The sequence below is a fragment of the Capsella rubella genome, unplaced genomic scaffold (assembly GCF_000375325.1).
Source record: "Capsella rubella cultivar Monte Gargano unplaced genomic scaffold, Caprub1_0 scaffold_8, whole genome shotgun sequence".
NCBI lineage: Eukaryota > Viridiplantae > Streptophyta > Magnoliopsida > Brassicales > Brassicaceae > Capsella > Capsella rubella.
In genome coordinates, this window is record NW_006238916.1 from 1,563,039 (window position 1) to 1,575,455 (window position 12,417).

The window sequence follows — 12,417 nt, forward strand, 5'->3', positions numbered from 1 at the left end:
TAATTAGTTAATTAAAAAGATGTATTGAATTTTTGATTTTGTGTATACGATTCCAGGTTTACTATTGTTAAACCGGTTTTGCGTACCAGCTAACAGATTCGGTTATAGCGCAAACGGGATAAAGGTGGACAACGACAGAAAAAGAAAAGGGTAGTAACGTAATTTAACTGAAACCAAACCGTGATTAGAAAGATAACTCCTTCTATAATACGAGAAGGGTTTCTTTATAATCAGAGAGACAAACCAAAAAAAAAAAAGTAATTAACAAGAACAAAGAACATCAACCAAGATCATCATCATCTCGGGTAAGTCTCACTCGAACATGTTGGTGCATGAATCTATTAGGTTGTTCGATGTATATGTGAATCAGATGATCTTGTCTCGTTCTTATAATTATACGTTTAGATTTATACGTTACATGTATAGAAAAGTTTCTAATAATGTTTTTTTCTTGGTGGCAGGATTATATTAATATCTTTTAAAAGATGGGTTATTGGAAATCAAAGGTTGTTCCAAGGATGAAGAGATTGTTTGAGAAGAGTCCAGCCAAAAAGACTGATGTTGTTGAGGAGAAGCCAAGAGAAGTTGTGGAAGATGTCGTCAAGACCGAAGAACCTGCCAAGGTAGAAGAAACCAAACCTGAGGAAACTATTGCAACCGGCGAGAAAGAGATCATAGAGATAGTTGAAGAGAAGAAAGAAGAGGTGGCTAAACCCGTGGAGGTTCCCGCCCCGGCCTCAGCCCCCGCAGCTGCGGAGGAGGAGAAGAAGCCAGCCGTCGTAGAGGAAAAGAAGCCAGCGACCGTGGAAGAGGAGAAGAAGCCAGCAGCCGTGGAAGAGAAGAAACCTGTGGAGGAAGTGAAGAAAGAAGTCGTTGCCCCGGCCCCGGTGGTGGCTGAGACTCCGAAGGCCCCGGAAACTCCGGTGGTGGAAACTCCGGCTAAGGCACCGGAAACTCCGGCGGCAGAGCCACAAAAGGCTTGAATTTTCTTTGTGGTACATTTTTCTAAAAAAATATTGATTGTCTTTGTGTGGATAATTTACTTTGTTTGTTTATTTGTTTTATTATCCATGTGAATTTTACTCTATAAATGAATTTGCTTGCTTGAATTATATGTTTTTATGATCCAACTCTTACTTTTTTTCTTCCAAATTTTAAAAAATTTCTTTTAAAAAATCCGGTTTTTATGTAGTTAATGACTCAGACTAACCAAAAGTTTAGAGTTTATACAATTATCTAAAATTATACTCTACTAGAAAAATAGTAAATTTCGCTATTTTTAATTCAAAAATCACTAAATTTACAGTAATCTATATGGATTTAATTGACTTATTAAATTTAAAACACCTATATATGTCTGATAAATTACAAAACTAAATTCTCTACAATACAATAATTTCTAGTCGTGGCAACAAAATGGAACATATATATTTATGCTATATTGTGATAACTACGAGAATATTCATACGTGCAAGCAAGAAAGAACATTGTAATATTCAAGATATGCAACCAACTTATATTTTATTTAAATGACGTGGTACGCACTCTTCTGCTTCATTGGAATTTCTTTTTTTTCTTTTTTTTCCTTCTCGTGAACACAATAAGCTGCGTACGTAATCTTCCATACTAATATTATTAGGAAATAAAATAAATTTTCAGGGTTTTGTTGGATTCGGAATTATCTTAAGTGTGTGTATTCATATGTGGTTCAAGGTCATCGTTGTGACTATTGACTAATTCAATCCATTTTAACCTAATTTTATCTCGATTGATGAAACTACCTAGTATCATTATTGCCACATACTATTACCATCTCATCTCGATGATTGATAATTCTTTGGAATGACTAATCTTTTCTGTGGAATTACCATTTTTCTATCTTTTATTTATTCTTTTTTCTAAAATTTAAAATTAATTTTCTTTTTAATTGTAACACTATCTAGACAAACTATTAGTTAAGAAGACTTGAGCTTATGGTCTTTTTAATGTTACCACTTTGGTTAATGATTAGTTCTTTTTCCGATAATTTAATATTCTTTCCGTTTCATGAAGAATGTAATCTTAAATTTTAATTTCGTTTCACAAAAAGTGTAATTTTGTATTTTCAATGTAGTTTTGATTTTAAAATTTTTTATCTTTATTATTTCAGCTTATCAATTAGAGAGAAGGTATTATAAGGAAGTTTTTTTTTGGGGTTGAATGTAATATTATATTCAATCAAAAACCATTTTTTTTTATATCAAAAATGCATCTTTGTGATTAAAAATTTAGAGGAGAACATTGAAAGTTTAGAGGAGATAGTGAATATAATCTAGTGTATCAATTTGTGTAAAATATAGTAAAATGATACTCTTAATTTATCAAACAAATTAACAAAGGGAATAAATTAGAATTTGATATTCCAAAACCAAAATATAGACCTCAAAGGTCAAAACATATCACTAAAACAAAATAATTATCATAATCTTTTCTTTTAAATAAATACGAAACTGTTGGGATTTTGATTTCTCTATAGAGAGCATTCATACATGCCTAAGACAAAACCCAACTTCGTGATGAATGAGTCTAAAGCTGTAGAGAATGATTCATCTCATCTGTCATAGTATCACATAGTGGATTTTACTTGAAGAAAAACTCAAAACTAGTATCACAGAGATGTTATGTTCCTTACGGACTGTTCCGACTTGGTGAAGATGGTGTCTTCTCCGTCCGAATGGCCGGCCTTCTCTGTTTACCTTGATGATATTGCTGCTGATAGGGAAGAATTTTCATCTTTCTCTGTTTATTATATTTCTCGTAATCTTAATGTAAAAGCGGATTTTCTGGCGCGAAATATTCGCACCACTCCGTTCCCTGTTAAGTATGTAAACAAGTGTCCCTCGAATTGGCTCGTTTGAGCTAATTGCCAGTATTGTTGACAAAAAAAAAAAAAAAACTCAAAACTAATCTAGTTTGAAATTTTGAACCAATTATATAACTGGGAGACAAGAGCATCAAAGAATTTAATTTGGCTAAAGTCAATTATTATAAATATCTTCGGTTCTTATTTTTATCGATTCAAGATTTTGTAATGTATAATACAAATTTTTTTAATAATTTTTTTCTTTAAAAAAAATTTAATTAAAAAAAGAAGAAGATTTACGGGTAAAAAATTCCACACTAAATATTAAAAAAGGGGTCAAAATTGAATAGTAATTTTCTTATATTTAATATTTGGTCTTTAAGATATTTTACATAAGTATAAATATATTACACTTTTAATAATAATATTATCAAGAATAATACTTTTAATGATAATATTATCAAGTATAATTATTTTTTAAATAAAACTTAACAAACCTAAAACAAAACAAAAAAAACTAATCCAACATTGTATTATGAGAGATTTTAATAAAATATAGTAATATACAACAATAAAAGTTACTCTAACTAAAATTTATATTATCAAGAATAAGATATAAATATATATTTTGCTACAAATATGCTCTCTCAGTCCTCGGCCTTCATTGATGCTACCAGCCTTATAAACTGTGATTCATAGTGTTGTATGATCGTGACTGTCCCAATAAATCTCTTGTCTAGTATTGTCTGTGGTCAAAATGTGTGGAAGAGATTTATTACTTAAGAAGAATGTACATTGATGGATTTGGCAAAAGAAACACTCTCGTAGTCATAAGGCACAAAGATAGAAAGCTGTCAATGGGAAACAAAAATTTAAGAAATACATATGAAAACGAAAAAATGATTTTACCGAGGGTTTTATCCTTCAACATTTGGTGGACCTAATCCCTGATTACGGCCTTCAGCTATAGTTCGAAATGGTGCTGATTAAGTGTAACTATGACCATTCAATCAATTTGTTTCAAGCAAATAGAAAGATCTCGTATGGTATTAAAGAACTAAGAATAATTAGAGAGGATTCGTATCAATTAGGAAAAAAATATTTATCAAGCCTTTTTTGTGCAAAGAAAATGCAAGTTAATTAGATTTTCCAAATTTCATAACTTATTATTTTATAGAGATTATTAATTTAACGTGTATTAATTTATAGAGATTATTTATTTGCAAAAGATTTTCCAAAAAAAAATATTATCTTATTATTTTATCGAAATGTGTCTAAAATTATACTAGTCTCAAGTTAGAATCGGAAAAAATTATTAATTTATAAAAATTATTAATTTAATGTGTATTAATTTATGTTGAGCTTCTCTTAATAATTGTTAAATAAATTCTAACAAAAGATCCAAAAAAACGTAAACTAAACGTAAATGTTTTTTCTCGGTTAACATCTAGTATCTTATTAATTCAATCCAAATGAGACATCGATCGTTTTGATGTCACATTAACAATAAACGTTTATATGATGCATTACCTACAATCATAAATAAAATTATTTGGAACTCTTTAAAAATAAAGTGTAAACAACATAATATGTAACTCTAACTTTGAATTATTGTTCAATGTCTAGAACTCTTTTTTCTTTTTCTTTTTGGTAAGGATATCTAGAACTCTTTTGGTGTGTGTTTTTTTTTTTTTTTATAACCTTTTGAAGTCTGCAACTTTTTAACTTAAATAAGGAACTCTTTAAAAGTTACTAACTTTAATTTTAGTGTTTTTTTTGTCGATAATTTTAGTGTTTAACACCCATAATTTACATTAGATTATTGAAAAAAATAAACCTTCTTTGTACTTAAAGACTGCATAAAAAAAAAGCAAAGAACAAACTTGTTGTCACTATTCACATTTAAGGTTTGATCAAATCTTTGCACTTTTGGTGATTCCTCAAAATAATTTGGTTGATTTCTTGGTTGGAGACATGTTAAGATGCACTTGAAAACATCAGATTTGTTAAGGGGCCTCACAGAGCTTCCATTGCTTCACAGTTTCCCTCAAACGAACCGGAACCTTCTTAGACCAGTCACTAAGATCAGGTAAGCCTCCGGTTAAGGCAACAAAGTTGAGACCTTGTGAATCTGGTGTTCTCTTCCAGCTAACCTGCAACAAAATAGATAGTGGCAAATGGGGCTTTTTAATATTTTACTTCTTTTCGTTCAGAAGGATGGAGATGAAATGTGTTAAACTTACTTGTCCGGGAAATGCTTCTGACAAGATCTTGACGGTAGAATTCAACATCCAAGCTGAATCATTTAAGATCAACTGCGGTTTTCCATTCTGTAGTTCTGATTCAATTCCAGCACAATTCACCATAATGCGACCGTTAGGCATTAGCCTACTAGCCAGCTCATGCCAAATTGGGACCTAAAGAGAATCGAAATCAAAATACTAATACGCAAAGAGTCTATGTTTGCCTGATAATACTAGCAACCATAACCATTTGAAGTACCTGTTGTAGCTGATCTAAGACCTTTCCACCAGCAAACAAATCAACAATGATCCCTAAATCAACATAAGAATTCGAGATTTCAGATAAGAACAAACGAATAGGCAACATACATTTATCTTGAAATCTCACCAGCATATTTTCCTTTAGCATCTTCAGAAGGCGAGAGAGCATCGTCTACACGAATAGAAAGTCCACCGCCTTGTGGTGTCGGTTTCTCGAGATCAGACAGCCCAAGATACTCTCTTGCTTTCTCAATCAACTATTTCATATATAAGAAATCACATTGAACTCAACTTGCAAGATTTAAAGAAAACGCCAAAAGAAAAATCTGATTGATTCAAGAAGATAGCTTACATACAATTTCATCAATTTCCCACCCTTCAAGCTGCAGAGAAGGCCATAACTCAAGAATCAATCTTGCATCTGTTCCACCACCCTAAAAACACACATGACCAAATTGACTAATTGAAGCTTATATTCATGTACATCACAGACAATCAGAATGAGATTCATAGTGTAAAACTCACCAAACCATAGATTGCAATAGGACCATCAGGGACAATAGGCGGCAAACTCGCAAACTCGTCCTACACCAAAACGTTCATATGATTCTGTTATCTTTGACAAAACCACATTGATTACACAGAAGAGAAACAAACCAAAGCTACGATTTTTTTTACAGCAATGTCATATACTAACATACCCAATAGGCTCCAGTCCATGTCTGACCTCCTTTATTGATCATACTATGCACATTCTCTACATAAAACGAGGTTTAATATCAGATGAACAGATAACACAAGCTTACTTATCCAAAAACAGAGGAATTAGGTTTTTTTTGTTTTTAAATCTCACTAGTTGAATCAAGGAGAAGGTATCTTGAAGAAGCAGTGTCCACTATAACAATCTCATTGTATCTGCTTCTTGCAGCTGAAACAACCCAATACTCTTCTTCTTCCTCTTCTTCTTCGTCATCTTCTTTGACTTGTTCTTGTTGGATTTGCTTCTCGCCACGATCACTTTGCTTGAGGCAAAACGAAATTGAGAATCTGGGTTTGTTCTGAATCGGGTTTAGGAACAAGGGTTTTGAAAATTGAGATGAAAGGAAGCAGCTTTCGTATCGAGAAAGTGAATGTAGAGATGAGATTGCTATAGAACTCAAAGCTGCCATTTTTGGTTTGGTTCAGTGAGACCTCTTTGTGTCAAAGTCTTATCCTTTTCCTCTTCCTACTACCTTCAATTTACAGAGTCTCAGCAAAAAAATGTCAATTTTGCAACGGTAAGTGTCTTGCCGTTTATTGATTATACAAACGGCACGATTTGTGTAACTAGAAAAGTCAAGACGACACGATTTGTTTTCTCATATAACTTTCTTTTGTCCATTTGTGTGTATACAAATCATACACAACGTTCACTATTCACATGTGATAATGTGACAAAATCTTGTCCTTAAAGAAGTTAAAACTCTTAGATGCTAAGATGTATTCAAAGCACCAGTTTCTAAAGGAGTCTCGCAAAGCTTCCATAGTTTCACTGTTTCACATAAACGTAGTGGAACCTTGTTAGACCAGTCACTAAGATCCGGTAAGCCACCGGTTAAAGCAACAAAGTTGAGACCTTTTGAATCTGGTGTTCTCTTCCAGCTAACCTGAAACAACGAATAAATCTCAAGCCGGGTTTAATCTTTTGGTTCTTCTCATTGTAACAAAAGGATGCATGAAAATGAAATGTGTTGTTACTTACTTGTCCAGGAAATGCTTCTGACAAGAACTTGACTGTTGAATTCAACTTCCAAGCTAAATCATCTAACACCAACTGTGGTTTTCCATTCACTATTTCTGATTCGATTCCCGCACAGTTCACCATAAGGCGACCGTTAGGCATTAACCGACTAGCTAGTTCCAGCCATATTGGAACCTGAACAAACTCAGATTCAAGAAAATACTCTGGTGTTACAAAATTGACTAAATAATATCAATACCATTACCACTTATATAGAGTACCTCTTGTAGCTGATCTAAGACCTTCCCATCGGCGAACAAATCAACGATGATCCCTAAATCGACATATAAGAATTCAAGAATTTAGACAAGAACATTGGATTAAACAAAAAACATTAACCTGTAAAACTTACCAGCATATCTTCCTGAATCATCTTGAGAATGTGAGAGAGCATCATCTACATGAATACTAAGTCTACCGCCTTTTGATGTCGGTATCTCTAGTTCAGACAGTCCGAGATAATTTCTAGCTTTCTCAATCAACTACTGTTCATAATTGAAATCACAGTGAACACAAGATTTCAAAATGCAAACGAAATGCCGCAAAAGAAAATCCGATAGCTTACTTACAATTTCATCGATTTCCCAACCTTCAAGCTGCGTTGAAGGCCACAACTCAAGAATCAATCTTGCAGCTGTTCCACCACCCTTAAGAAACACATGAACATAAAGTTAAACACTTCATCGACTAATCCGTATGAGTATCATCGCGTAGTGCTCACCAAGCCATAGATCGCAATGGGACCATCAGGGATAATAGGCGGCAAACTTGCAGACTCATCCTGCAAAACAAAAATGTCGATAGGATTCAACACTAAGCACAATGTTCTGTTATCTTAGACAAAACCACATTTACTTAATAATAGAGAAACAACCAAAGCTAAGATTTTTGTGACATACCCAATAAGATCCAGTCCAGTTATGCCCTCCTTTGTTGATAACACTATGCACATTCCCTACATAATTTTAAACTTAGGTTACAATCAGGGGATCTGATATCCAAAACAGAGGAATTAGGGTTTTTAATAAAATCTCACTAGTTGAATCAAGAAGAAGATATCTAGAAGCAACAGTATCCACTATAACAATCTCATTGTATCTGCTTCTCACTGCTGACACAACCGAACACTCTTCTTCTTCCTCTTCCTCTGCCTCTTTGTCTTCTTCAATGCCACGATCACTTTCCTTGAGGCAAAAGGAAAAAGAGAATCTGGGTTTCTTCTGAGATGGGAATACGAACAAGGGTTTTGAAAATTGAGATGAAAGGAAGCAACTTTGGTTGCTAGAAAGTGAATGTAGACATGACATAGCCATGGAACTCAAACTCAAAGCTGCCATCTTTTTCTCTTCAGTTATCTCTTTGCATCTAAAAATCTTATCCTTTTCTCCTACCTTCAGCTTTATTACGTCGATTACAGTCTCAGGCTCTAAGCTCACACCTCACAAGTGACTTTTGGATTGTGTTGGAAAAGTAGTCGGCATTACAACCCAGTTAGTGTCTTGCCGTTTATTGACAGTACAAACGGCAGTGTTTTTGATTCTAGAAACTCAGATTTTATGTTCGAATCTTCGGTATCGCGTGTTACAAGAGCTGAGCTGACAAAACAAAACGAACCGGTCCAAAACTTATCCTGAAACGGCATAGAACGTAACCTGAAAAGTATAGCCCAAAATGTTAAAATGAAAAAAATATCAGTGTTCAAAAGCACACGTGGATTCGGATTTGACTTGCGGATTTTGTCTGCGTTTAACGAGTGCTTAGAAAAACGACACGATTTGTTTCTCTCCAATAGAGAAATATTTGTATTGGTCTCGAAGAGTACACGTAAGCAATGAAATGGCCACGAATATGTACATTTTACTTGAGTTTTAATTATGCCAATTGTCCATATCAATAATAGTTAAGTTATTTGAACAAGTTCTTGATTTTTTGTATAAACGAATTATTTGCCGTTTGTTTTTACATGTTGCACAAAAAAAAAATTATGTAAATTTCTACTGTAATATATTTATTATATATACTCTAACAAAATTTTTATATAATATGCTAAAATAATAGAGATAAAATTATAATTATTTTAAATTATATTGAAAATGCAAAATAATACCTTCATAAAAAAATAAAAAATAAAAATTTAAAAACAATATTTTTTAGGAATGGTTGACAGATATATATATATATATATATATATATATATATATATATTAGGAATAATAAATTATTTGAACATACATTAATTAAGTTTTATACCCAAATTACCCAATGATAAAATTTTGGAATGATAAAAAAAATTTGGAATGACGTTTTCTATAAAACCGAAAAAATCTGTTTAATATACACATTTTATAATTATACAAAACTTAACTATTTCAGTAAATATTTCTATTAGAAAATAAATTATAATTTCCAAAAATTGATCCAATATTTAAACTTACCAGTAAATCCTCAAATTCAAAATCCAAAACTTTCTTCATCCGATAAATAATTTATAGGGAATCTTCCTAAAACCATTTTACAAAATATATAAATACATTCCCTGTAAGAAAAATAAAATAAAATAATTACATTATCCTGTCATATATTTCTTCAATTTAAAATAATAAATACATAAATAAAATAAAATAAAATAAAAAAAGATTGGCACACATTGCAACGGATAAAACTAAATAAGAGCCTTTCATTTTCTTCGTTACCTTCTTCACAAATTTATAAACACTCTCTCTTCCCAAATCTCCTTCAAATTCACCAAACCCTAATTCTCCTCTGTTTCTCAATGGCGATTTCATCACCCGCCGCTACTTCTTCTTCCTCAACTAAACTCCTCACTTCTCCACCATCCATCTCCATCTCCACTTCCACTAAACCAAACTCCATAACTCTCTCTTCCTCCTTCCTCCCTTCAATCACATCCCTCTCCATCACAACCTCAACCACACCCTCCCCTCACCGTCTCCTCCGCCGCGCCTTCACAGTTCGCGCGGCGAGAGGTAAATTCGAACGCAAGAAACCTCACGTCAACATAGGAACAATAGGTCACGTCGACCATGGCAAAACAACCCTAACCGCAGCTTTAACAATGGCTTTAGCTTCAATGGGAAACAGCGTAGCTAAAAAATACGACGAGATAGACGCAGCTCCTGAAGAAAGAGCTCGTGGTATCACAATCAACACTGCGACGGTCGAGTACGAAACAGAGAATCGTCATTACGCTCATGTTGATTGTCCTGGTCACGCTGATTACGTCAAGAACATGATAACAGGTGCTGCTCAGATGGATGGTGCGATTCTTGTTGTGTCTGGTGCTGATGGACCAATGCCACAGACTAAAGAACATATCTTGTTGGCTAAGCAAGTTGGTGTTCCTGATATGGTTGTGTTTCTTAATAAAGAAGATCAAGTTGATGATGCTGAGCTTTTAGAGCTTGTTGAGCTTGAGGTTCGTGAGCTTTTAACGTCTTATGAGTTTAATGGTGATGATATTCCTATTATCTCTGGCTCTGCTTTGTTAGCTGTTGAGACTTTGACTGAGAATCCTAGTGTTAAGAGAGGTGAGAACAAATGGGTAGATAAGATTTATGAGTTGATGGATTCTGTTGATAGTTATATCCCGATTCCGACTAGGCAGACCGAGTTACCGTTTTTGTTAGCTGTTGAGGATGTTTTTTCTATTACTGGCCGTGGTACGGTTGCTACGGGCCGTGTCGAAAGAGGTACTGTTAAGGTTGGGGAGACTGTTGATTTGGTGGGATTGAGAGAGACTAGGAATTATACGGTTACTGGAGTTGAGATGTTTCAGAAGATTCTTGATGAAGCAATGGCTGGTGATAATGTTGGATTGTTGCTTAGAGGTATACAAAAGGCTGATATTCAAAGAGGTATGGTTTTGGCTAAGCCTGGATCGATTACTCCGCATACTAAGTTTGAAGCGATTGTGTATGTGTTGAAGAAAGAAGAAGGAGGAAGACATTCACCGTTTTTCGCGGGGTATAGGCCTCAGTTTTACATGAGGACGACTGATGTTACTGGTAAAGTGACCAAGATTATGAATGATAAGGACGAGGAATCGAAGATGGTTATGCCCGGTGATCGGGTTAAGATTGTTGTTGAGCTTATTGTGCCTGTTGCTTGTGAACAAGGGATGAGGTTTGCTATTAGAGAAGGTGGTAAGACTGTTGGTGCTGGTGTGATTCAGTCCATTATCGAATGAGAGTTTTTCGCAATAGCGCGAGCTGAGCTCTTGTTCTTTGCTTTCTTCTTTTGTTTTTGAGATTACTCTTGGAAAAAATTGATTTGAAATTAGTGTTATTTTTCTTCTCTTTTTCTCGCCATTTTTTTAATATGAAAAAGACACATAATAAACAATTTCATAGATGTTCTCTGGTTTCAATCTGAATTGAAAAGCTCACATTTGTATGAATTGTGTGTTGGTGTTATAGATAAGGTTGTAGTATGTTCTCTGTGAACCTCATTCTCAATCAAATAAAGAAGCTTCGGTGGATGCTTCTGGTCCAACACATGCAAATACGTTCTAAAAGCAACATTATCGGTAGCATCTTAGCCAAATCTTAGGCTAAGATATGTGAATGAAAAGATCCTACACCAATAATGGTGATCTAATTAACAATGAAAAAGATTAAAAACACAAAAGATATGATATACAGAGGCGATACAAGAACTTTTATTACTTCAAATAAAGACGAAACAAGCAGAAAGAAAACAAAAATTAGAATCCACGGTTAATCAACGTTGGCTGCGATAGGAGGATCATCATCATGATCACGTCCACCACCTTGTTGGCTCTGCGATGGTCTAACTGGCACCTGGATATGTTTATAGTAACCCATCATTCTCCTCCCTAGTTAAGACATAGTTACCTAACACGCATGAGTGAATTGGCACAGTAGTATCATTTCTAATATCATGTGCATAAACACAACACAAGTACAGCTTTAAAATGTTTTAACAAGTCCTATAAATATCCTAATTGTTTCATGGATCTTCTCCATATATCAATTCATAACTATACAAAACATATCATTATATGCGTTTATATGTGAGTGTGTATGGAAACACTGACCGGTTAGTAAGATTGATCGGTGACCAGAAGGAAGAGCTGACTCGGTACGGCCAAGGACAGTGCAAAGGAGAAGAATCACTATTAGCACTTGACCCATTTTTGAAGAAGTTGTGTTTCTCATTTCTCGATCTTTTATTTGATCTCTCTTGACTTTTAGACTCATATATTTATGTCCATTGGGTTAGAACGTTTTTACGATACAATATGCAACAAA

The 12,417-nt window shown here is 33.9% G+C and overlaps 5 protein-coding genes across 5 annotated transcripts; 2 read left to right on the top strand and 3 right to left on the bottom strand.

Moving 5' to 3' along the window:
* Positions 1 to 261: 261 nt before the first annotated feature.
* LOC17877063 (plasma membrane-associated cation-binding protein 2) lies at positions 262 to 1,125 on the top strand. The gene is made up of 2 exons (XM_006279643.2): positions 262 to 305; positions 462 to 1,125. The coding sequence occupies exon 2, from the start codon at positions 486 to 488 to the stop codon at positions 981 to 983; it is 498 nt and encodes a 165-aa protein (XP_006279705.1). The 5' UTR covers positions 262 to 305; positions 462 to 485; the 3' UTR covers positions 984 to 1,125.
* A 3,511-nt stretch (positions 1,126 to 4,636) lies between these two features.
* On the bottom strand, positions 4,637 to 6,559 carry LOC17876645. Its single transcript, XM_023785198.1, has 8 exons — positions 6,200 to 6,559; positions 6,048 to 6,103; positions 5,872 to 5,931; positions 5,703 to 5,780; positions 5,474 to 5,603; positions 5,345 to 5,397; positions 5,086 to 5,259; positions 4,637 to 4,995 (listed from the first exon to the last, which is right to left on the bottom strand). Exons 1-8 carry the CDS (start codon positions 6,513 to 6,515, stop codon positions 4,849 to 4,851), a joined length of 1,014 nt encoding a protein of 337 aa, XP_023640966.1. The 5' UTR covers positions 6,516 to 6,559; the 3' UTR covers positions 4,637 to 4,848.
* Positions 6,560 to 6,700: 141 nt separating this feature from the next.
* Positions 6,701 to 8,494, bottom strand: LOC17874882. The gene is made up of 8 exons (XM_006282182.2): positions 8,163 to 8,494; positions 8,026 to 8,081; positions 7,848 to 7,907; positions 7,696 to 7,773; positions 7,479 to 7,608; positions 7,348 to 7,400; positions 7,088 to 7,261; positions 6,701 to 6,992 (listed from the first exon to the last, which is right to left on the bottom strand). The coding sequence occupies exons 1-8, from the start codon at positions 8,461 to 8,463 to the stop codon at positions 6,819 to 6,821; spliced, it is 1,026 nt and encodes a 341-aa protein (XP_006282244.2). The 5' UTR covers positions 8,464 to 8,494; the 3' UTR covers positions 6,701 to 6,818.
* Positions 8,495 to 9,837: 1,343 nt separating this feature from the next.
* LOC17877229 (elongation factor Tu, chloroplastic) lies at positions 9,838 to 11,543 on the top strand. The gene has a single exon (XM_006280338.2). The coding sequence runs from the start codon at positions 9,900 to 9,902 to the stop codon at positions 11,331 to 11,333; it is 1,434 nt and encodes a 477-aa protein (XP_006280400.1). The 5' UTR covers positions 9,838 to 9,899; the 3' UTR covers positions 11,334 to 11,543.
* A 216-nt stretch (positions 11,544 to 11,759) lies between these two features.
* Positions 11,760 to 12,364, bottom strand: LOC17876800. The gene is made up of 2 exons (XM_006279445.2): positions 12,204 to 12,364; positions 11,760 to 11,981 (listed from the first exon to the last, which is right to left on the bottom strand). Exons 1-2 carry the CDS (start codon positions 12,322 to 12,324, stop codon positions 11,863 to 11,865), a joined length of 240 nt encoding a protein of 79 aa, XP_006279507.2. The 5' UTR covers positions 12,325 to 12,364; the 3' UTR covers positions 11,760 to 11,862.
* Between the last annotated feature and the right edge of the window lie 53 nt (positions 12,365 to 12,417).